This window comes from Alosa alosa, chromosome 22 (assembly GCF_017589495.1).
Source record: "Alosa alosa isolate M-15738 ecotype Scorff River chromosome 22, AALO_Geno_1.1, whole genome shotgun sequence".
Taxonomy (NCBI): Eukaryota; Metazoa; Chordata; class Actinopteri; order Clupeiformes; family Clupeidae; genus Alosa; species Alosa alosa.
This window is the reverse complement of record NC_063210.1, coordinates 26494544-26520660: the sequence shown is the minus strand read 5'-3', so window position 1 is coordinate 26520660 and position 26117 is coordinate 26494544. Positions and strand designations below refer to the sequence as shown.

General features: G+C 43.4%; 1 protein-coding gene across 1 annotated transcript; it reads right to left on the bottom strand.

The window, feature by feature from the left end:
• On the bottom strand, positions 1-26117 carry LOC125287211 (5-hydroxytryptamine receptor 3C-like). The gene is made up of 10 exons (XM_048232773.1): positions 26083-26117; positions 25581-25680; positions 16791-16835; positions 15998-16003; positions 15754-15863; positions 13006-13178; positions 9818-9978; positions 3181-3391; positions 2203-2358; positions 1-278 (listed from the first exon to the last, which is right to left on the bottom strand). The coding sequence occupies exons 1-10, from the start codon at positions 26115-26117 to the stop codon at positions 34-36; spliced, it is 1242 nt and encodes a 413-aa protein (XP_048088730.1). The 3' UTR covers positions 1-33.

The following is a 26117-nucleotide window of genomic DNA, read 5'->3' as shown; positions in this document are numbered from 1 at the left end:
TCAGCCAATCTCATCTGGTCACCCTAGATGCAGCTAGTGCGACCACTCTTTACCAATCAAAGCTAGAAAGACAGAGGCAGCACAGAGATACAAAATGAAGTAAACAGTGTTAATCCACTTGGCTACTGTCTTCAGGTGCAGGCAGGTCTTCCCATGATGCTTTGGGTGATCGGAGGACGTGTGTGTCCGTAACGCCTGCAGCTCAGCCAGGATGAGGCGCAGCAGAGACGAATCGTCCTCCTTCCTCTCCATCGACGGAACCACTCCTGTGCCGTAAGCTGTGGGGGACACCAGACATCGGGGGCAGCCGTGGCCTACTGGTTACTATGGGGAGGGTTGCCGTGGCCTACTGGTTACTATGGGGAGGGTTGCCGTGGCCTACTGGTTACTATGGGGGGGTTGCCGTGGCCTACTGGTTACTATGGGGCAGCCGTGTCCTACTGGTTTAGCAGCCGTGTGGGACTGGTTAACCGGAGAGTTGCGGTTTGAACCCGACCAGTAGGCATGGCTGAAGTGCCCTTGAGCAAGGCACCTAACCCCTCACTGCCCCCCGAGCGCCGCTGTTGTTGCAGGCAGCTCACTGCGCCGGGATTAGTGTGTGCTTCACCTCACTCTGTGTTCACTGTATGCTGAGTGTGTTTCACTAATTCACGGATTGGGATAAATGCAGAGACCCAATTTCCCTCACGGGATCAAAAGAGTATAGACCTTTTCATCAATAAAAACAAAAACAATGCTTGAACTTTCTATTTGGTTCCCAATCTACTTCCTCTGCATTAAGATAACATATGGAATGTTAAAACAGAGGCCTCTTGAAAGGGTCTATATACTTATACTAGAACACTTATACTTACTTATACATGACTGATACAGACATTACAGACATTATTACTACATTATTAGACATGATTACTTGATCAGCTGGAGACTTCGCTCATTGTCATGCACAACTGACAGACTGAGAAAGTCATTTGTCCCCAGGGCCATTGAACTGTTCAATGCTTCGCTAAAGGGTAGAGGAGAGATACTGTAGACTTCTCTGCATAGTCTGTCTGCCTCTTCACCTTCTCCATGTTTGTGTGCGTACTGTCCACTAGCCTACTGTTTTACTGCTATGCTGTTTACATGCTATATTAGCTGTTCTCTAGACTTTATTCTTGCACTGTTGCACTGTTAGACTTACTTATTTGCACCATCACCATGACACTCACTCTCATAGAGCACCTTACCATGCATAAGGAACTACAGGCTCAGTCCCTGCCCTGTCACTGCAAGCGCCTCATGCTTGATCATCCTTAAGCACACTATGTGGATGTATGATTTAGTTTTTTTTAGTATATTTATTATTTAGTATTTTTTTTTATCTTCTACTGTCTCTATTGTGCAGTGGAGTTTTTTATATTTATATACTTATATTACTTTTTCTGCTGTAAGCGCATGTTGTGTGTGATGTCTGTATGCTACTGAGACCTTGAATTTCCCCTTGGGGATCAATACAGTATCTACAGTGTATCTATCTATCTATCTACATTTCTTTTTGGTTTCTTTGTTCGTTTAACCTCACACACACACAAAATACAAGCTTTTGGTAGCGCACATACACACACACGCACACACTACTAGTACTACTGGGGAAATATATAAGTGAGCATGTAATAGTAGATAACTGGATATGGCAAATAGTAAATTGCACTAATATAGCACTTACATAGCACTAATATTGTACTTAAGTAGCACTTTTATTGGTGGCTTCCAGGTAAAAACCCCAGCAAAATCGGGCATGAAAAATGGCACAGGTACTTTCATTTTCTGATTTCCATTTTCGTATTCCGCCTTCAGTTTGTCAAAACAAAGAACGGATAACGGTTTCTTGTTTTTTCCTTTTCCAATTTTGGTTTTCCACATTGACTGTTTTGGTTTGACCTTTGGTGTGATTGATAGATAGATAGATAGATAGATAGATAGATACTTTATTGATCCCCAAGGGGAAATTCAAGTCTCAGTGAAGTATATGAGATATGACAACATTTTGATATCATACTGGTGGCTCATGGATGGGAATGGTAGGTATGAGTCCCCTATCAAGAGATCAAGAAACTATCACTAAGCTTACTTCAGACATAAAGGGAGATTTCTGCTCTGAGAAGTTGCCTTCACCGAGATACCTCAACTTTGGTTGTGGATACGATGAAGCAGACTCACCTGGCTTGCTGTCCTCTCGCCCATCTCTCCTCTGTAGGGTCCTCCAGGTGAGAGCGTTCGCATCACACTTCGAGGCCATCCGCATCAGGAAACTGACCGTGATGGTCTCAATGATGCTGCAGCCCACAAACAAGAAGACCCCAGTGCAGAACATTCCTGTGGACATTGAGATCGAGTAGAGTTGTGTTCATGGCTGCCCACTTCCCTGCCTGAATAAAAACCCTGTGAAGGCTGACCCTTGTTGCTTGCTTTTAAACCAATCAAAATGATACCAAAAATGACATTTTACCGTGACTCGAAGAGCTGTAAACAGTGTTGTTAAAGGAATCATATGTAAGAAATGTTCAATTTCAATTCAATTTCAATTAATAAATATTAATTAATTAATTAATATTAATAAATTAATCATAAAATGGCCCTGGTATGTCACTAGTACTATGTACTAATCACGAAGTCGTGGTTCGGCATCCGGGTTGGCAACCTCGAGTCAGGGGGGAGGGGAGGGGATACACCACTCTACAGTAATTTGAAAGTGATTGCAGTACCAGTTTTGGCCACAATCTTACATATGGTTCCTTTAATGGTGGGCAGCCGTGGCCCACTGGTTAGCACTTCGGACCTGTAACCGGAGGGTTGCCGGTTCGAACCCCAACCAGTAGGCACGGCTGAAGTGCCCTTGAGCAAGGCACCTAAACTCTCACTGCTCCCCGAGCGCCGCTGTTGATGCAGGCAGCTCACTGCGCCGGGATTAGTGTGTGCTTCACCTCACTGTGTGTACACTGTGTGCTGTGTGTGTTTCACTAATTCACGGATTGGGATAAATGCAGAGACCAAATTTCCCTCACGGGATCAAAAGAGTATATATACTATATACTTAAGGCTGTGTGTACAAATCTGCTTGGACTAGTTTGAATGATTAATAATCATTTAAATCATTCAAGTTACCTGTGTGTGTGTGTGTGTGTGTGTTAGACTGACCTATAACAGGAGTTTTCTGGTGTGTGGAGGGCAGTATATCGTGGAGGATGAGCAGCAGAACAGAGATGGCCAGTAGGATGGTGACTTTGAAGCTCAGCTTCTCCCCTCTGGACTCGTTCATGAAGAAGGACACCAGGTCCAGAACCAGGAAGACCAAGACGGGAACCAGGAAGTTAATGATGTACAGCTGGGGCCTCCTGGCGATGGTGATCTGGGCCACGGAAACACACACACATGCAGCAGAGGATGGAGAACTCTGGTGAGTTATCAAAAGAAACACACACACACACACACGCAGTAGAGGATGGAGAACTCTGGTGAGTTATCAAAAGAAACACACACACACACACACACACACACACACACGCAGTAGAGGATGGAGAACTCTGGTGAGTTATCAAAAAAACACACACACACACACACACGCAGTAGAGGATGGAGAACTCTGGTGAGTTATCAAAAGAAACACACACACACACACACACACACACGCAGTAGAGGATGGAGAACTCTGGTGAGTTATCAAAAGAAACACACACACACACACACACACACGCACACACACACACGCACGCACGCGCACACACTCACACACTCTCACACACACACACACACACACACACACACACACACACTCACACACTCACACACACACACACACACACACACACACACACACACACACACACACACACGCAGTAGAGAGTAATAGCTACCGGAGCCCATGAAGGTCCATGGTGGGAATTATCTTTTTTAAAGTTTTGAATTTATTTTTAGAGACTTTTGCAAAGTCAAAAGTGTTGTGAGGGAGCGCAAAAGTCATTGCGAGGCAGGATCAAAGTCTGTGGCCTAGTTTGCTCAGCTCCCCAGTGCTAACTTACTAAAATGGACACCAATTGAACAGCTAGCATTAGTGTTATGCCCCCTGCTAGGGTCAGGGAACTATAACAAAGCTAAATAAAGCAAGGGCAAAATACGGCAGACAACGGTGGATAAATTTGAAAGTAATCAATAATTTATTATAATTAAACTAGAACATAAATTAATGCAAAAAGCAATATTCCAAACAAATAGCAAGTGAAGGCCAGAAGGCCAAAAACGAAGCCGCCCAATTTCCAGGCCTCTCTCCCAGACTCTCACTCTGAGAGGGACTGGAGACCTGGACGTAGTGTGGGGACGTAGTGTGGGGAAGTAGTGAGGGTGAAGTGTGGGGGCGTAATGTGTGGGGCGTAGTGTGGGGAAGAATGTGTGGGGGCGAGTGTGGTGGGGGGCGTAGTGTGGGGGCGTAGTGTGGGGACGTAGTGTGGGGGCGTAGTGTGGGGCGTAGTGTGGGGGCGTAGTGTGGGGGCGTAGTGTGGGGGCGTAGTGTGGGGGCGTAGTGTGGGGACGTAGTGTGGGGGCGTAGTGTGGGCATATAATAATAATGTAGTGTGGTGGCGTAGTGTGGGGAACAGTAGTGTGGGGCGTAGTGTTGGGGTGTGGGTGGAGGGGTGGAGGGGGGGGAGAGAGGAGGGGGGTTCAGAGAGGAGAACAAAGTGTAGCGTGGCGTGGCAGCGGTGGCGTTCTGCGAGGAACCAAAAAAACGAGCCGGCCCCCGGAGTGACGTCAACCAACCCCTTTTATAGGGCTGGTCCAGCAGGAACACAAAACAGCTAGGGACGTAACATTAGCACTGTACATACTATAACCAGGCAGCTAGCTTTAGCTTTGCATAGTATATCCCATCCTGTAGCTAGAGAGCTAAAGTTAGCTTTGCATATTATATCCCATACTGTAGCTAGAGAGCTAAAGTTAGCTTTGCATAGTATATCCCATACTGTAGCTAGAGAGCTAAAGTTAGCTTTGCATAGTATATCCCATACTGTAGCTAGAGAGCTAAAGTTAGCTTTGCATATTATATCCCATACTGTAGCTAGAGAGCTAAAGTTAGCTTTGCATAGTATATCCCATACTGTAGCTAGAGAGCTAAAGTTAGCTTTGTATAGTATATCCCATAGCTAGAGAGCTAAAGTTAGTTTTGTATAGTATATCCCATACTGTAGCTAATGAGCTTAAGTTAGCTTTGCATAGTATATTCCATACTGTAGCTAGAGAGCTAAAGTTAGCTTTGCATAGTATATCCCATACTGTAGCTAGAGAGCTAAAGTTAGTTTTGTATACAGGGCTCTCAAGTTTTGAAGTTTGCAAGGAGTGAGACTTTGTTTCTCGGGGGGGCACATTGCCACGCCCCCTCCCCCGGATCGAAGTACATGAAAGTCCTACGTCTGCTTGAACTACTCGTGGCGCCACGCCCCCTCTCCCCGATGAACAGACCCACCCTCCCCATGTCCCATCGACCCAGCTTCATGAGAGAGCACAAATTCCATTATTTCAAACACACTGTTTTATTTATTCTAGAACCCTATAGTAAATAATAATAAATTATAATAATAATTTCACCCAAATGGGCCCTTTGAACAGCAGTGGCTCATTCTGCTCTAAACAAACAGAAAACAACCAAATGAGAAAAAGCACATTTAGCCCCAAAATGGTCTCTTGAACAGTGGTGGTTCTGTCCGTGTGTGTGTTTATGAGTGATGTTGTGTGTTGTAAGTGTTTGTGGCAAATTTTGATGCCTTAATGACTGATAATGGGGGCTCCCATTTAAAGCACTGTGGTTCAATGTCAGCCATTTTCACAGTCATGAGGCCATCCTTAAAAATATTCTTGTTTGCAGTAACAGCCAAATGGGTCTGTAGGTAGGTCAATATATATATATATATTTTTTTTTCCAAGATTCAAAGTAAAAAAAAAAAAGTACAATTTTGGTCATGGTGATTATGAATTTAAACAAATGTGCATATTGTGACGTAACTGACTGGGTCCTCAACCCGTGCCTTCAGGTGCATCACTGCAAACCTCAATCTGGTGCAGGTAAACCAGCTTTTCTCAAACTTCTTTGACCTGAGGCCCAGTCATGGCAGACTTTTAGGTCATAGGGCTCATCTACACGTACCCAACCCCACTCCCTCCAAATCAAATTGTCATGATCACAATCATTATTATGCCTATATTGTTATACATGCACTTTCACTTAAATGTTTTGTGACATGCACATCAGAGGACTGCTTTACTAATGTACATGTAAGATATAATTAGTTTAATTGCTTTTACATGGTTGCATGATGCTTGCATAAGAAAATAAATACTTCTCAAAACAGCAACAATTGTATGGGCGCTATTGTTTTAGGATGTTTCCCTCATGCAAGCATCATACATTGGTAGGAAATGGAGAAAAGAATACATGTTTTTTAATTAAGTTTAATTTGAATGCCTGAATGTAATGATTCAGGAAACACAATACCAGCTTTTTTGGCGAGCAGATAGGTGTAAATCGCTGAGCTGCTGATCTTTAACAGATAGAAAGAAGGCTAGCTTTTGTCCACGTTATATTCAAATTTTACTATACAATACTCAGTGCTATACAGTGTATTATACAGTCTCTGCTCTGTTTCTATGGAAGTTCCACAAATCAATGTTGTTCTATTAAGTGTCATTAAACAATTAAATAGCATTCAACAGGTTGAAGGGGAGCTTTGATCAACGTTATCGATTAGTTTCAGTTTCTCTCGTGCAGACGCCTGCATTGAATGGACGCTCATACCACCACTTTATTGTAATGGCTCCATGTTTAATGACATCGATAGCAGAAACGTTTGTTTTCTTTTTTATCGGTCCAGCGGTATCTTGATCAACTGGGCGCAGCAAATTATCAGGCGAAGCACCGGGGCCTAATTTCACTCCAAGATTCCGCGGACCACCAGTCTCTACGTTGGACCTACATCAAAACAAAACTATTTCTTGATTGGTTGAGAAATCCTATTTTCTGATTGGCCGATAGGTTAGTAACTGAACAGCAGCCCTCTGAGCTGAATGGCGACACAGACAGCAACGTTGTGTGACACGTTAGTAAATATAGCCCTTAGAAATTTCTGTGCGGGCAAGTTAATAATTTCTCGGGTGAGAAATGCCATGTGTAGCGTGTGAAGTCATTGAAATACGTGTGTCTCACGCTCAATGCGTGAGACTTGAGAGGTCTGGGGGGAACGTAGAGGCAGTGTGGGGAGTCACAATGAGAATGACAGTAGGCCTAGTCCAAGCTGCGCAAAAATTCTCTCCACTCGGCGCGCGCGAGGCAGATCTGGCCATGCTGCTCGCATGGTGGAGGTGGTGACACGGGGCAGGGGGGCCATTAGGTCATGCATAGTCTATCACAAGATGATGGGAATGCCGGCCCTGTATGGATAGGGATAGGGAGTCATTATCTCTACAGCAAAATGCTACAGCTACCTGCTACATAAAAAAAAAAAATGTCAGCCATTTATTAGTAATGATTTACACTGTTGATTTGCTATCTATTTCCCTGATCATTTAGGACATACACTATGTGTTCCTTTTTGTGTGTTCATGTCCTTGTGATGTGTGTGTCTTTGTCAGCTAAGAAAAAAACAAAAAAACATCAACAAAAACAACAAAAAGAAAAAAAATACTAACATTGTCTCGTCTCGTCATCTCACTCCTGATCTGTGCCTTGCCGTGGCAAATGAACTAAACAGGTCTTGTCTACTTGTGTTTGTGTGTCATCTGAATAATATATATGTGCCCCATACATGGAATCAGAGTGCCTACTGTATGTAGTAAATGGAAAATCTCTACAGCAAAAGGCCAGTCTACCGCTACATGCATTTGGTTTGTTTCTGCCATTTATTAGTAATGATTTACACAGTTTGTTCACTACTTACTATTTACCTGAGCATTCAGTATTGTGTAATATAGCATAAAGAAGGTGAGGGACATTTTGGGGGGAAAGAAGTGGTGCATTTTATCATTCAAACATGCGACTTTTCATGAAAATTCTATAATCTAAGATGGCCGCCACCATATGACGTCATAATATGCAAATTAGATATAAACATTTAATCTCTACATAAACTTTGGGTCGACCTTAATATTTCTCTAATTTACAGAAAGTCTCTATCTCTAGCTAGCTAGCATTAGCTTCGTACAGTATTGAGTGTCCCAGTGATGCCACTTCCGTTTGCCTCCATGGGACCTATCTTTCAAACAATTTTGAACGCCAGTCTATGGCGAAAAATAAATTATTTTCTGGTCCCGGTTGACTTGTGCCTTGAATTACCCATATGATGTTTGTCAATTTTAAAGACAATTTTTCATGTAAAGACATTTGCAGTTTGTTTCGTAACTATTGAATTACAACATTGTGAAAGATCGTAATTCCAACGACTACAAACCCATTAGTCGCGCTAGTGACGTTAGCTCATTCACAGCCACACTAGATTGTACTAGTGCATACCAGCATACCAGCAACAGGTCTTAATTGGGCTTTCCTTGCCGATGAAAATACCATGAGTCAGAGGATTAAACACATCAGGTAAGTTGTATTTGTCCATAGACTGTACATTAGATACTGTTAAGTGACATAGCAGGCAGCAAGATGCAACCGTTAACTAGCATAACAGCTAATCTTATCGTTTCATTACGTTGGTGACGTAGCTACAACGTTCGAGACGAGAGATGTAGTCCACTGAGCGGATTCGCACAAAACCAACATAACTTTTGAAGTCTATCAAGCAACAGTACTTTCTTGACGTGAAAAATTATCTTTTAAATTCACACACATCATATGTGAAATTCATGGCATAATTCAAACTGGACCAAAAATAATTGTTATCTCTCCATTAACTCCCGTTCATATTTTTTTGAAAGATAGGTCCCATGGACTGGAAGTAAAACGGAAATCACTGGGACACTCTATATCCTATGGCTACAGAGCTAGCATTAGCTTTGTACAGTATATCCAAAGATTGTTAAGGCGGAACAAGATATTTCATCAGGAGCCACTTCCGGGAACCCGGATCGCATGAGGGGGGGTCAAAATCCCCCTTTATGCAGAGCAGAGGCAGCGACTGCTCCATTGAAGTCTATGGGCATAGCTCAGAATTTCACCACATATGCTAAGGTCTTGGTTCTATAGAGTTAGGAATGTGAATTTCGTGCACGTTTTCATGATCCTCAAACTCTTCTGAACATTTCAGGTACATTTTTAGCATTTTTGAACATTCCAGTCCGGAGAAAATCAACCTTATATCAGGTGTGCGCCGGTTATTTATGCCGTTGCTGTTGGCCGGTTGCAACGTACGCTCATCAATACGTCATCGACACGCCTCTATGCAGACAGGATTCGATTCCCATTTCGCGCCAATAGACATGAACTACATATACTATTAGCTTCGTACAGTATTTCCTATGGCTACAGAACTAGCATTAGCTTTGCAGCGTGCGGCTCATCAATCGTCATCGACCGCCTCTATGCAGACAGGATTCGATTCCCATTTCGCGCCAATAGACATGAACTACATATACTATTAGCTTCGTACAGTATTTCCTATGGCTACAGAACTAGCATTAGCTTCGTACAGTATATCCTGTGGCTACAGAGCTAGCATTAGCTTCGTACAGTATATCCTGTGGCTACAGAGCTAGCATTAGCTTCGCACAGTATATCCTATGGCTACAGAGCTAGCATTAGCTCCGTACAGTGTATCCTATGGCTACAGAGCTAGCGTTAGCTTCATACCGTATACGCCAGCCGGTCCCACACATCCTGTCCATAGGTGAGGTTGTCCTTGGAGACGTGGACACTGATGAGGTCCCACTCGCCCTGCCCCTGGAACACGGTGAGGGACCCCGTCGTCACATCCGAGGAGTTGGAGGAGAGGAACAGACGCAGCTGGTTGACTGTGTGTGTGTGTGTGTGCATTGTTTTTTTTGTTTTTTTTTGGGGGGGTGCACAAGGACACAATTAAGGTTTTACATTATATTTACATTCTGCATTACAGGCATCCAATGCAGCTCTGTTTGCCTTTAAAGACAAAAGTAAATGTAATTTTGTAATGCAAAGAGCACAATTTTCAATTCATCTGACAATAGACCACACTTTCAGACAAAATCCCTGTACCATTCAGTAACTCCTGCCGTTTACATTGGTAATTAAATGACTTGACAGGCTTTTACCTGGCATGCCCTCTAAATAATCTATTAGCAGTGAGGTCACTTTTGAAGATTTTTTGGGGGACTTGGTGACTTTTGTCTGTAACTCTCCAACAGTGGTCCTTATGGAATTGTTTGCCTATATTACCATCCTCCATACTGTACGTGGGGGCAAGATAACCATGGGTCTTTGTCCAAGCATATTTGTCACATTTCCAGATGATTAGAACCTTTTAATAATTGTTTTAACTGTAAATATAGGCATTTTTTTTAACAAATTATCTAGTTGTCATAGACATTCTCTGACTTACAAATGTCAGCAAACTTTCTTTTTATTTAAATTTAGTGTATTCTCTTGTCTTTCCGATGTTGAAAAATGGCTAGAGGATTTAGCCTAACGAGACATAACGAGCTGTAATCATTTTGACAAGACATAACGAGCTGTAATCATAGGGTGCTAATGTGATGAAAGTGCAATGTTCACGCCAGAATAGCATTACCATAACTTGTAAACAATCTATTTCATGTTCGGTCAGTACTACCGGTTACTACAGGTAATATTTGTCATGGCAATAGACTGCAATTTGTTCAATAATTATTACCCAGATGTAGGATAGGCTACCCAAAATGCGGTAATTAAAGCCCACAGCATATAATACCACCAAAGCGTGTTGAGTCTTTATAATAACAGCGGCTTATTGTTACATGGTAGAAAATCATGTTATCAAAGAAATAGACGTAATGTAGAAATGCACACAGATATATTGCAACAGGTAATAGTGTAGGCCTATCTGACGAAGACCTGAGTGGTTGGAACGTCGTACTTGTACACTGGGCGCAAAGAAGACTATCCTCACATTTTTCCCTTTGCAACTGTCAAAGAAATCCCATGAACACGGCAGGGGCGTAGACTTGCGTGGGGACCGAAGGACGTGTCCACACCAATGTCAAATTACGACTGAAATGTCCCCACCAATATTCAGGTTGAAATGGGGAAAAAGCGCTCACGCGCTACACAAAGAGTTAAATCATTTCTCACTTTAGTGCTGCGGATCATCTCGTACAGATCTTGTAATGTGCAGTTAGCCTATAAGAGAAAATCGCGCTGATTTGAAGTTAACTATATAATAACACCATATATATAATACTACCAGTGAGCCGCAGTCTCCTGCGCAGCATGGCGCAGCGCTTCAGCTTCACTTCACTATATGAATTGCGTCCAAATTCACCCATTCTTCTCTGTTGAACTCCTTGAGAAGTAGGCTACTCATTACACATGTGTCACATGATAGAGCCTTTTCTCAGCTTTTAAACGATGCTAGCTAGCCACTGTTTGCTGTGATAAACAGTTCGTGAGAAAAATAACTTCAAGAGATTTAATAATTATTCTCTGCGCCCATCTCCACATCCATTCGTCTCAGTGGAATATCGTAGGCCTACACACTCTTCACGCAACACATGACAAACCATATATCAGAATAAACAGCAGACCTTACCGAACACAAAGGTGTAATGCATTCCCGTGTATAGTTAGCTGTTCCAGAGTAATCCGGTTTTTAAATAAATAGTAGCAAAATTCAACATGGTCTTTCGGCTTTAAGCATTTCTTAAAACTGAGCTGTGCATACATGTTACATCGCCTAGATATCTGTAAATATTAGAATCAGAGAATGCCAGCTCATGGTTAAGAGTTTGTCAATGTAGCCTTAATGATTTCTTTTCACACAAATAGAAAATCAATGTTAACTATAGCCTATATCTGTACATATTAAAATCAGATTATGTAGGCACAGTATAGTTAGATCAAGTTGTACAGTAGCACATTTTAATCATTTTATATATCTATAGTGGCTGGTGAAAGAGTTGAGTGGCTTTTTTTTTTGGGGTTAGTGGGTAGTGTCCCTACCAAAGCTCAGACCAAACCTACGCCCTTGGAACACGGGAAGGCCTAGGGTAGCCTATACTATACATCAGATGGCCCAAAGATCAGGCCCCTCTGCATACCATTCAGTGATTTGCATGCAGTCATTTCAACACTGATCTTGATCTAGACTAGTTTATTGATCTAAAGCTACTTTATTGCCAAAACACAACACAATGTACATGAACTAAAACAAACAATAAAGGACTTAATCACACAAAGTAGGCGTACTATTTTACTGACTTTAAAAAATAATAATTATGTAGGAAGTTTAGAACCCAGAATTGACCTCCACACTACAAAAGTGCACCGAATTCAACAAAAATGACTCAATACACTTGGAGGAGGTATGAGTTCTTTCTCTTCCAGGTATCTTAAGATTTCGCCGTAGTATCGTTTCAGTATAGAGCATCGTGATATTTATGGCAGGTATCGTATCGAAATAATTTGGGTATTGTGACAACACTAATTGCCGGTTCGAACCCCGACCAGTAGGAACGGCTGAAATGCCCTTGAGCAAGGCACCTAACCCCTCACTGCTCCCCGAGCGCCGCTGTTGTTGCAGGCAGCTCACTGCGCCGGGATCAAAAGAGTACAGTATATATACTTATACATATTCAGAGTGATTAAAGTGAAAAGTCTGGAGTGGGGATGTGCTGGACCTCTGGGATACCGCCCCTTGTGATGACTCATACTGTAGAATGCATCTCGTCCAATCAAAATAGAATACATTTTTTGTAAAATGGTTAAAGTGTCAATCAGATACCACACAATCACCAAACAGCTTGAGTAAACAAACAGCAAACTACAATGTAATCAGTGAAATTAGTAAATAAGCCAACACACACACTTACTTTTGTACAGGAAGGACATGACGGTGAGTTCGCATCGCTGTGTGTCGAAGGGGAACTTGTAGAGATCCATCTTGCAGGTGCTGGTGAGCTTGTAGCTGTCTCCAGAGACGGTGTAGCCAGCTGACAGCAGGTTGACTTGGGTGCTCTCAACATTCCTCTCTTTCATCTCAATGCTGAGGAGATACACATCACATATTCATGCTCATCAGCAGAGCTCTACTGCGCATATATTACATTTCTACACTTGTCTAGTCTGCCGTGTAAAACCATAGCAGTGAACATCAGGGCAGATAGTGAACATCAGATAGTGAACATCAGGGCAGATAGTGAACATCAGGGCAGATAGAGGGCAGATAGTGAACATCAGGGCAGATAGAGGGCAGATAGTGACCATCAGGGCAGATAGTGAACATCAGGGCAGATAGAGGGCAGATAGTGAACATCAGGGCAGATAGAGGGCAGATAGTGACCATCAGGGCAGATAGTGAACATCAGGGCAGATAGAGGGCAGATAGTGACCATAAGGGCAGATAGTGAATATCAGATAGTGAACATCAGGGCAGATAGTGAACATCAGATAGTGAACATCAGGGCAGATAGTGAATATCAGATAGTGAACATCAGGGCAGATAGTGAATATCAGATAGTGAACATCAGGGCAGATAGTGAACATCAGATAGTGAAGATCAGGGCAGATACAGTCGTTTGGATTTAATTTGTCTTAAAGGAGAATTCCGGTTTCTCAACGTCACCGAGTACTGTTGGTAAAAAAAACAAAAACAATCGGTTCTACCTAGTTTGAGTTGCTGCAGCAGTGTTTTGGGAACACCAAAATAAACATTTACAACAAACAATAGATTTTAGCGCCCTCTCAGTTGAAACACAGCATAGCATTCTGCTTCTTTTAAAATGGTGTTATGTTACCAAAAAAAAAACGTAACTACATGCATTTATTCTGTGAATGGAGTTTATACACTAAATGTCCATATACTTAGCTATTTCCACATAGATTGTTATGGTCCTACTAGCTACCCCACATACCAATTCAGTTGCATGAAAATGACACAAAAAAATCAAACACGCCTTGTATCATTATTGTCATGGCCTTTTGTTTTGAAGATTCCACATTTTGGGACATTAACAAAGGATTATATTTCTAAAGAAAATACTTATTGATGGCAGGTGTGTCACAGTAAAGGAGTTCTGGGACCCTCAATATCACTTTTTGCATGCTTTTTCTGCAACTAGGGACTTCTATAAAACAAATGAGACTGTGGTACGAACTTTTAATGATTGAATCATGTTTGCCTTCCATTCTACAAAGTTTGGTCAGGCTAGGAATAATACTTTAAGATTTGAATGTCCAAACATGGCCTCCAAGATCAGGCCTTTTAGAGAGTGTAAACAATCAAGATAAGGCCTTTTAGAGAGTGTAAACAATCAAGATCAGGCCTTTTAGAGAGTGTAAACAATCAAGATCAGGCCTTTTAGAGAGTGTAAACAATCAAGATAAGGCCTTTTAGAGAGTGTAAACAATCAAGATCAGGCCTTTTAGAGAGTGTAAACAATCAAGATAAGGCCTTTTAGAGAGTGTAAACAATCAAGGGCAAAAAGTCTGAAAACAACAGGATTGAACACAAATATTTTACAGGTTTTCAAATCAGAGTCGGTGCTGCAACCATTTTCCTGGATTTGTCTGATTTGACACAGAATGACTCATGTACCAATTTAAGTTACTAGAGACAGACCTGCTCAGTTTCAGGGCAAACATACCTCATTGAGAACCAGTAAGAGAGACAACACAGGGAACAATGCAGCTGCAGAGTAATCGAGATGTAAAGGTCAAAAGGTCACTCGGTTTGATTCTGCCTTTGGGTGAACGCTGGAGCGACATAGAGATGTAAAGGTCAAAGGTCACTCGGTTTGATTCTGCCTTTGGGCGAACGCTGGAGCGACATCGAGATGTAAAGGTCACTCGGTTTGATTCTGCCTTTGGGCGAACGCTGGAGCGACATCGAGATGTAAAGGTCAAAGGTCACTCGGTTTGATTCTGCCTTTAGGCGAACACTGGAGCGACATCGAGATATAAAGGTCACTCGGTTTGCGCACAGGAAGTGACGGATCCCGCAGCGCACAGGAAGAGGAGGAGCTTAAACACGGGCTCTGGTAGTGTGAATAAGAATTTGAATCCACAAGCATTTCTCCATTTTTAACACACACACACACACAGGTAATGGAAGCTGTGATGCTGGCCACACTTCATAGGTGGAGAATCATCATCAACCCCCCCACACACACACACACACTAAGGTAGGCAGCTGAGTCGGATATCTCACCTCTCCATGATGATGAAGTCGGGTCTCCACAGGTAGGTGGCGCACACACACACACACACACACACACACACACACACACCTCACCTCTCCATGATGGTGAAGTCGGGTCTCCACAGGTAGGTGGCGCACACACACACACACACACACACACACACACACACACACACACCTCACCTCTCCATGATGATGAAGTCGGGTCTCCACAGGTAGGTGGCGCACACACACACACACACACACACACACACACACACACCTCACCTCTCCATGATGGTGAAGTCGGGTCTCCACAGGTAGGTGGCGCACACACACACACACACACACACACACACACACCTCACCTCTCCATGATGGTGAAGTCGGGTCTCCACAGGTAGGTGGCGCACACACACACACACACACACACACATCTCACCTCTCCATGATGGTGAAGTCGGGTCTCCACAGGTAGGCTTTGGGAACACTGATCTCGCTGATCCCACAGAAGTCCTTTGGGTCCCAGCGGAGGAGCTCGTTTACCCAGAACTGCAGAGGAGGAGAAATACAAGTGAGGAGGAGAAATACAGGTGAGGAGGTGAGGAGGAGAAATACAGGTGAGGAGGTGAGGAGGAGAAATACAGGTGAGGAGGAGAAATACAGGAGAGGAGGAGCTTGTTTACCCAGAACTGCAGAGGAGAAGAAATACAGGTGTGGAGGAGGAATACAGGTGTGGAGGAGAAATACAGGTGAGGAGGAGAAATACAGGTGAGGAGGTGAGGATTGGTAGCAGTATTACAGGTGAGGATTGGCAGTGGTGGTAATACAGGTGAGGATTACAGGTGAGAATTGGCAGCAGTGGTAAATACAGGTGAGGATTACAGGTGAGAATTGGCAGCAGTGGTAAATACAGGTGAGGATTGGCAGCAGTGGTAAATACAGGTGAGGATTGGCAGTGGTAATTACTAGCTAAGGTCTCCTCTTCACTGTTTCTCATATGTTATTTTAATTGCTGTAAGTTGCTTTGGATAAAATCATACAGTATGTGTACAATGTACATGTGAGAGGAGGAGAGAAAGAAGGAGTGAGGAGGAGAGAAGGAGGAAAGATAGAGAGGAGGAGGAGAGAAGAGGATGAGACGAGAAGAGAGAAGGAGGAGGAGAGAAGATGAGGAAAAGAGAAGAGGAGGAGAGAGGAGAAGATGGAATGGAGGAGAGAGGAGGAGGTGAGGGGAGAAGATGGAATGGAGGAGAGAGGAGGAGGTGAGGGGAGAAGATGGAATGGAGGAGAGAGGAGGAGGTGAGGGGAGAAGATGGAATGGAGGAGAGAGGAGGAGGTGAGGGGAGAAGATGGAATGGAGAAGAGAGGAGGTGAGTTGGAGAAAATCCTCTAATAGCTTGTTTGGGAAACCATGACAACTCTAAGAGAGCCACACACGGCGACCTCTAATGGAGACGGATCGGACAGACTACTCACAACAGTCAGCAGCAGTCCGGTCGTGAAGCTCTGGAACTTCTCATCCTGTGGTGAAGAAGAAACGCACACCTGAATGAACTTTGTGTTCATCCTGTGTGTGTGTTCTTTCCGGCCAGAAGAAGCAGAGAATCTCACACACACAAAATTTATGTAAAGTGAGCTATAATGAATGGTAATGTCTAGGGGGTGAATGGATGCGTGTTGGTCATATGTAAGTGAGTAGCAGTGGTTTGCAGTGCGGTGTGTCAAAAATGTGTCTGAACGGTGGGAGAGAGAGAGAGAGATACAAGGGATGGCGATGATATATATATAGGCCTACACCGGCGCCAGGTGAGGCCAATCTCCCTTAATTAGTCTCCCCACTGCGCCAGGTGAGGCCAATCTCCCTTAATTAGTCTCCCCAGTGCAAGCCGCCAACCTGCCACCACGGGTGGCCACCACGGAAAACGGCAGACGGCCCGTAGGGGGCAGCAGAGGGGCGTCACACACACACTCACCACGTCTATGATGACGTACACACACACACACACACACTCACCACGTCTATGATGACGTACACACACACACACACTCACCACGTCTATGATGACGTACACACACTCACTCACCACGTCTATGATGACGTACACACACACACACACACACACATGTGGGATACATTTTATATGTCTCTCATTGAATGTTTAGTATACCTTACATACATGTAGTGAAATCTAATTGTCATCTCCTTACCCTGACCCTTGTGTTTTCGGAAACTCCTATGTTAGAATGTTTAGTTAAATTAACCCTTGTGTCAGCGAATTGTGGGTAACCCTCAAGATGGGGGTCATAAACATTTCTTATCTTTGTCAAAACACCAGATGGTTAAGTGGGGTTGTGAACATTTCTTATCTCTGTTAAAATACCAGATGGTTAAGTGATTAATGGAGGGTGACAACTTGTGATTTTCCATGGGTGTGGGGTAAGGTATGAGTTGGCTTCACCCACAGATGTGTGGGCTTGTTACTTTGACATTTCATGTGGGTAACATGCTCCCAGCGTCGTGAATAAAGCTGCAGTCTCACACCAGTTGTCTTGGATTAATTTTGACCACATTAATGGCGACGAGGATGGGATTACCCATCTATGAGGCACAGTGAGGAGGACCAAAGGCGCAGGACCCCAACCATGTCGACTGGAGGAGATCTCTTTGTGATCTTGGGAGAAGGCCGCCATCGGCAACAAACACTGCTTTGCTGGCGGCACCCAGCCTGGCCAGAGGGAATCCTCCTGTGTTTCGGATAATGTAATGACCGTGATTCGGTGGTCACAGACAACGTGGTGGTGAGTCCCTGATTTTACACTTTGAGGTGGTAAAATAGGGAAGGAAGGCCTGTCCCTACCGAGAGGGGTAGTGGTTGAGTGCACATTTCCTGCCAGGGATAGTGGTAGTGGCCTTGCTGCCTATGCGAGGGTAGCATTTGGTGCACATTTTCCTGCCAGTGATAGTGGTAGTGGCCTTGCTGCCATTTAGCATTTGGTGCACATTTTCCTGCCAGTGATAGTGGTAGTGGCCTTACTGCCTATGCGTAGGTGGTAAATTGTGAGTGCACTGTTTTTGGTTATGCGCATTATATTTCCTGCCAGTGATAGTGGTAGTGGCCTTACTGCCTATGCGTAGGTAGTAAACTGAGTGCTCTGTTTTTTTTTTGGTTGCGCGATTGGTAAAATAGGCCTGAGAACATTGGGTATCTGATAAGACTGTCATCACATTTTGTTGGGTTTTGCTCTGATTTTAGGCGTGAGGTAATTGGAAATAAAAATATCAAGGGGACACTGCGATGGGGAGCAGTAAGAGTAAAGCTATTAACTTTCCTAGAGGAGTATAGAATCCAGGGTGTTTGAGGGACATGTAGAGAAAGTGTGAATCTGAATATATAGACGGGAAATTAGCAAGTATGGAATAGGTGAACTGAAGGGCAACTTCATTCATCTGGAGTGTTGAGCATAGAAAAGCAAAATGAATGTAGGGCTATGGTAGAGAAGGTAAAAGAAAGTAGGTTAAAGAACAGTAGGAAAGATAGACCTGTGCAGAAGAGAGAGAGGCAAAGGCTATACGGAGGACATCATGGACTATGTTATGAGCCAGCTTGTTACTTGGAGTACAGCAGCTCTAAAGGAACTGAACAATTGAAAACTATGAAAGGCTTGAAGGAAGAACATGGATGTGGCTGTGGGGCTAACCAGAGGAGAAGGCCACTTAGCACGTCACTGTCACAAGGAACATCAGAAACAGTACGAAGATCACCCTCCACAGCAGCTCTCTCAAACTCCTGTCTGGTCTCAGCATGACAAAGCTGAAGAGGACAGAGAGGTCTGAACAGGAGACCCTGTGGTGACACTTCTGATTTACAACTTGAACTGTTTTCCTCAACTCACTCTGAATGCATCAGCACAGCCTACTCAGCCAACTCTCTTTCTGTTAATGGGGATATTTTTCTTTTTGAACGAGACAGGAGCAGATATTAGTATGAAAGAAAAGAAGGATAGTGTAAGTTAATGACAATGAAAAGTGCATGGTACAGGAGTATTAGATCAGTTCATATTTGAGAGAGTTCCTTACCCATGGGTAGTTAAATGTAAAGAACATGTAGTAAAACAGCATTCCTCCTCAGCAGTGTTTGCTCCGAAAATTTACTGGACTGGGACTTAATGTGTAACTTATATCTTATAATTTCACTCAAACATAATGGGGTTGGTTTAAAGGGACCATTAGCAAACAGCTTAGTATAGTATTAACATCTCCAGTCTCAGTCCAGGAAGATAAGGAAACTCCAGAGTGCTTGCATTTTGTGATGAAGTCTTTTCATGAGACCCCAGATCCGGAATACTTGATATAAAATGGTACCAATTAGGACATACAGTACAGATAAGACTGTTGAAATAGCCGGTGTAATTACAAGTAAAGCTACTCTGCAGATGTAGTAGACCTGTCACCTGGTCTGACATATTTGTTTGCAAACTCAATATTATTATCCCCATGTTGATTTTTATTTAGTTGAGGTGTGGTAAATGCCAAAGATTGGACGCATGTCCAACACACCTTGGGTTATGTATTATCATCACAAAAGACATCATTTTTCCAAAAATGGTGTTATTGTAAAAGTCACCCCTGTGCAGAGACAGATCTTTGAACAGCTTTCCTTCTCTGCAGGAGGAGGTTGTGACTCAAGTTTGACTCAGAATGCAACGTGTTTCTCTGTAATTGATAGAAAAATGCATAAGTTACAATTCGAAGCGGATCCATAGTTTAGTTTTGATTTATGTTTATTTTCAAAGGATAAGGTATTTTGCCACATTTGCCACAAAGATACACAGAGTCAGGGGCGTTTTTCAAACAAAGCTCTGGTATCTTGCCTCTAAAAATTCATTCTGCTTATATCAAGCCTATTATCAACTATGTCGATAATGTTTTACTAAGAAGTCCGTCGAGTGAGGTGTGCCAAATTGACACTGTGGCAAAATTAACATTCCTGGCCAGTGTGAGACTGAAAGTCTCCAAACAAAAGTTGCAACTCTGCCAGGAGAGAGTGAAGTATTTGGGTCATATACTCACTCCTGGCTGTCGGGCCCTAGATGCATCTCGCATCTCAGCAATAACTGCTTGTTGTCCCAGACCCGAGACAAAGCAGCAAAAGTTTTGCTTCCTAGGAATGATTTGCTACTGCCGTGCTTGGATTCTAAATTAAACAGAGAGGCACAGCCTCTCCAAGCATGTGCAAATACATGTAAAAAACTTGACTGACAATGTGACTTGGACTGACAATTATGATAAGACCTTACATATATACATATTTGAAATAAGCATTAGCCTCAGCTTCAGCTCTTGCCTACTGTGACTTACTTGACTTGTTGACTATGATTTATTGGTGTGTGAAAAAGCAGGGTACATGTCAGGGGTGTTATGTCAACAGCATGGGGGTCAGCACAGACCAGTGGCTTATTTATCTAAGCAATAAGATGCAGTAGTGAGAGGAATGATGTGGCAGCAGCTGCAAGTCAAGTGTTAGCTGTGCTGACGTTGTGTTGTTACATTCACTAACTGTACATGTCCCACATGAAGTACACTCACTGCTTCTAAAAGAAAAAACTTCAAATCCTGTATCTATACATCAGCATGTGGTATTAACCCTGTGGCTCTTGCATGATTGTGGTGAAGGTGTCTCTATGTACACTAAACCTAGCTCTGACATTTCTAACACCTTTGTCAAATCCTACTATTGTTCTTTGATGGCTAATCTATACGTTTGGGGTCCGGAGAGGTAGGGACTGGTTACTCTGTAGTGAATCAATTTGATGTGGTTTACTCTCACTCTCTCCTAGATATTATTTCTGTCCAAGCAGATGAATTGGTAGCCCTATTCAGGGCATGTATTTAAGCAAATGGGAATCAATTTGTATTTATATATATAGTCATTATAACTGACTCAGATACCGCACTCCTACAACCTCTAGGGACAGCTGGAACATCTTTTTCAGCATTCACGCCTCTCTCCGAGAGGAAGTGTCCAGACTCTGACATGCAGCCGATCTACCACATGCTCACTGGACCCTATACCCACTGAGCCTACTTCAGTCCATCAGCCCGACCATCGCTCCAGCTATCACACATGTGATCAATGCCTCGCGTAACCTCCGGCACACTTCCAACAGCGTTCAAAGTGGCCCGGTAACACCATTACTTAAGAAAGCTTCTCTCAACCCTGCTCAAGTCGAGAACTACCGCCCTGTCTCACTACTGCCTTTTCCTATCCAAGGCATTGAACGAAACAGTCTCCAAACAGGTCTCTGACTTCCTTTCACAGAACAACCTTCTGGATCCAAATCAGTCTGGGTTCAAAAGCGGCCACTCTACCGGCGGCTCTGCTGTCTGTAACAGAAGCCTTAAAGAAGCCAGGGCGACCGGGCCGTCATCAGTACTCATTCTGCTTGACTTATCGGCTGCCTTTGACACGGTTAATCACTGTATCCTTTCTCTATACTCGCTGACATGGGAATCTCGGTTCTGCTCTCCTGGTTTGAATCCTACCTCACAGGGCTGCTTCGTTTAGTTATCATGGCTTGGTCAGCTATCCGTGACCTCACCGTCTCACCACAGGGTCCCCAGGGCTCAGTGCTGGGCCCCTCCTCTTTGCTATCTACACCACCTCCTTGGGACAGATTATCCGTTCGCACGGCTTCTCTATACCACTGCTATGCAGGCGACACACAACTCTATCTGTCCTTTCCCACCTGACGACCCCCTGGTTTCAGCACGGATCTCAGATTGCCTTTCAGACATAGCTACATGGATGAAGGCACACCACCTCCAGCTGAACCTCTCAAAGACTGAACTGATGGTCATCCCAGCTAAAACCTACCATACACCACGACATCAACATCAAATTTGACTCCCTGTCTGTTTCACCCGACCAGGACTGCAAGAAATCTAGGAGTTGTTCTCGACAACCAACTAAACTTCTCAGATCATGTTGCCTCAATTAAGCCCGGTCATGCCGTTTAGACACTCTACAACATACGGAAAATCAGGACTTACTTGACTCAAGATGCTGCAACTTCTGGTTCAGGCAATAGTCATCTCCGCGACTCGACTACTGCAATGCCCTCCTGACAGGTCTCCCAGCCTGCGCCAGTGAAACCACTTCAGATGATCCAGAACGCGGCGGGCGCCTGGTCTACAACCAACCCAAAAGGGCACATGTTACCCGCTGCTCATCCAGCTACACTGGCTACCTATGGCGGCCGCGTCAAATTCAAGTCTCCTAGCGCTTGCCTACAAAGTAGTCTCGGTTCTGCTCCCACCTACTTGAATGCCCTCTCTCTTACAGACTTACACTACCTCCAGACCGCTCTGCGGCTCCTCCTGACCCGAGCGGCGTCTGGCTCTACCAATCGCAGCAAGCCAATCCAAACTTTTCTCATCTGTTGTTCCTCGTTGGTGGAACACACTGCCAGTTCCTACAAGGGGCAGGGACATCCCTTTTCCACTTTCAAAAAACTCCTGAAGACCCAGCTCTTTGAGAACATCTACTCATAGCAACACTTACAACAAGTCTTTACTGATCCTAGCACTCACCAGCCGTTTTTAAACTGACAAGTAACTGCTAAAAACAGCACTCACCGCGCACTTATTCTTACTGTACTCTAATGTTTTTTAAACTGTCCTAAAATTGTGAGAATTGTTCTAAAACTTACTGTTTACCATGTTGTTAGTGGCTTTGGTTGCCGCAAGCCAAATGTAATGTAATGTAATGTAATGTAACTGGGGAATTGTGCATGATCACATCTACAGACAAACCCGATTACAACATAAAAATTGGATAGCAATATTGTTAAATGCCATTCAACTCCCTACATCTGTGGCTGTCGTAAAATGTGCAGCCCACTTTGCAAATACAGATGTTATCAGCTGGGGCAATAGGAAGGCTATGACGGCGCAGCTACAGTAAGAGAGCCGCCTTGAGGGGAGTGCAGAGAGAATATCACCAAACTTTTGAAATCACATTTCTGAATTTACAAATACCAGATGTAGTTACATCTGAAGAGGCACAAAAGGAAGCATAAAAGCATCAGATAATAAGGAAAAGATGGAAATGGGAAGAATTGTAAGGACAAGAACACATGGTCTGTGGGTACGAATTACATACAACCGACAGACAGACCGGTTTCCAAGATCTTGTTTCCATATTATTGCTAAACTATCAGTGGCTTAGACCATGCAAATACTATGACATAGACAGAAGAGAAAATATATTTTACACTAGGATTCACTTCAGTAGCAGCCATGTATTGTGCAAGGTGCATTATGTCTAAAATTGATGTTGCACCTACAATGAGAGTCAAGGAAGGACATCACCCACCATCTGAAGGCCCGTTTAAGCACATAATGATGGAGTTCATTAAATTCAACAAATGTAGAGGATATGAATATTGTTTGGTGATAGTTTACATGTTCTAAAAAAGTCAAGCATGCGAATGCCTTATCAGTAGCTAAGGCTTTAAAGAGAGATGGTGTGCCTAGATGGGGCACAACAGAATTGACTAAAATCATAGTGTCAACAGGGATGGATTGGGTGACAGCTCTTCCTTTGGCTCTACTCTACCTCAGAGCCCGTTCATCAAGATCTACAGGGTTTAGCCCTTTTTGAGATTTTGACCGGGCGTCCTTGCCGCTCCCACCTAACCTAAGAGATATACATGGGACAATGGTTACATGCGAAAGAACTGCTGCTCTGTCTTCTGTTTCCCAACAGGTGGCCTCAGCCCTTCAAAAACTTCAGGACACACCCAGCCAAGCCAGGCTCCTGGAGACTCATCAAAGATTTGTAAAGGACACTGGAACCTCATCAAGTGTTCTTAGCGACACCTACAGCCATGAGGATTGGGATAGAGACTCTTGGGTCCATTTGTCACACTGTAGAGTGGTGAAGAATCGAACAATACATGGATTGAACTGAGTATCATAACCAACAGGTGGTTGCACGAGAGGATTGACAAACATTTTTTTGCAATAGGTTGAAGAATACATATTTTGAAGAGGATTAATAAAATATCACTAGCATCTTATAAGAATATTCTTTCTCAGTTTAGCTAGATAAATGTTACAAGTTTGTTGTTTTGGTTTATTTTTTATTTTGACAATAACCTGAGGAGGGATATAACCACCCAAAGTCAGCTCTGCTGTTGAAGACTAGGATTAGGTTTTATTTTGGGTTTGAATAACTGAGAAGGCGAGATGTTGGTGATTGTTTTGCTTATTATTCATCTAAGGGTTATAACTTTCTCCCTTAAGGATGAAGTGTGTGGTAACAAAAAAAGTATGTGAGTTAGCCTTTTGTGTCAAAACAACATTAACAGGAAATAATGACACATGTTGGGTATGCCAATCTTTCCAGGTGCGAGCATTTCCTATATGACTTCTCAGGACTTTGTATGTGCAGCAGTTCAACTACAGTATGTACAAGCCCTCAGTGTCTTTCAGCAGTGGCATGATCCCATGCCAAGGGAACTTATGAAGATTCAGATAAATACTAGATATTAAGATAGAAGGGCGATGGTAATGACAGAAGTATAACAGAAGTCTGACCTTGTGTTGAATGCGATTGTAAATGATAATGGCGCTTGTGATTTCTTTTGTTTATTGTGTCATTTATATATATTACTGCATTAAGAATGTAGCTTTATAGCTCCACAGGGGAATATGTGGGATACATTTTATATGTCTCTCATTGAATGTTTAGTATGCCTTACATACATGTAGTGAAATCTAATTGTCATCTCCCCACCCCTGACCCTTGTGTTTTCGGAACTCCTATGTTAGAATGTTTGGTTAAATTAACCCTTGTGTCAGCCCGAATTGGGTAACCCTCAAGATGGGGTCATAAACATTTCTTATCTTTGTCAAAACACCAGGCCCGGTTAAGTAGGGTTGTAAACATTTCTTATCTCTGTTAAAATACCAGATGGTTAAGTGATTAATGGAGGGTGACAACTTGTGATTTTCCATGGGTGTGGGGCAAGGTATGAAGTTGGCTTCACCCACAAGATGTGTGGGCTTGTTACTTTGACATTTCATGTGGGTAACATGCTCCCGGCGTCGTGAATAAAGCTGCAGTCTCACACCAGTTGTCTTGGATTAATTTTGACCACACACACACACCACGTCTATGATGACGTACACACACACACACTCACCACATCTATGATGACGTACACACACTCCACCGTCTATGATGGCGGTAAAAGGTCTACAGTGGCGTAGGTGGGAGTCCTCCAGTTCCTGACAGGGCGGGTGGCTGAGAGGCTGTAGTTGTTGGATCCCACCCCCAGGTGCTCCAGCAGAGACAGGTAACTACAGTTAAGAGACTCCGAACACACTGCACCTGAGACACATCACATCCTATATGAGACAGGTAACTACAGGTAAGAGACACATCACATCCTATATGAGACTGGTAACTACAGTTAAGAGACTCCGCACACACTGCACCTGAGACACATCACATCCTATATGAGACAGGTAACTACAGGTAAGAGACACATCACATCCTAAATGAGACAGGTAACTACAGGTAAGAGACACATCACATCCTATATGAGACAGGTAACTACAGGTAACACTGCCAAAATTACAGGTAATACTGCCAACACATTAATGCATCCCTTGAACTGGAACCACTTCCTGTCAGATCGCGACATATACTGTCAATCAAAAAAAGTCCAGCCTCTATGACTGTTCCACCAATCATCATACAGAAGCTCGGCGTCCGGGCCATCCCACTGTCCCAT

What these genes read in the sequence shown, in the direction of transcription:
- LOC125287211 (XM_048232773.1), bottom strand. Translation starts at nt 26,117, where the DNA reads ATGGGACAGTGGGATGGCCCGGACGCCGAGCTTCT. An exon ending in GGACTCCCACCTACGCCACT is followed by an intron (nt 16,836 to 25,580) that starts GTAGACCTTTTA and finishes TCTTCACCACAG; the next exon opens with GATGAGAAGTTCCAGAGCTT. An exon ending in GCGAGAGGACAGCAAGCCAG is followed by an intron (nt 279 to 2,202) that starts GTGAGTCTGCTT and finishes TGTCCCCCACAG; the next exon opens with CTTACGGCACAGGAGTGGTT.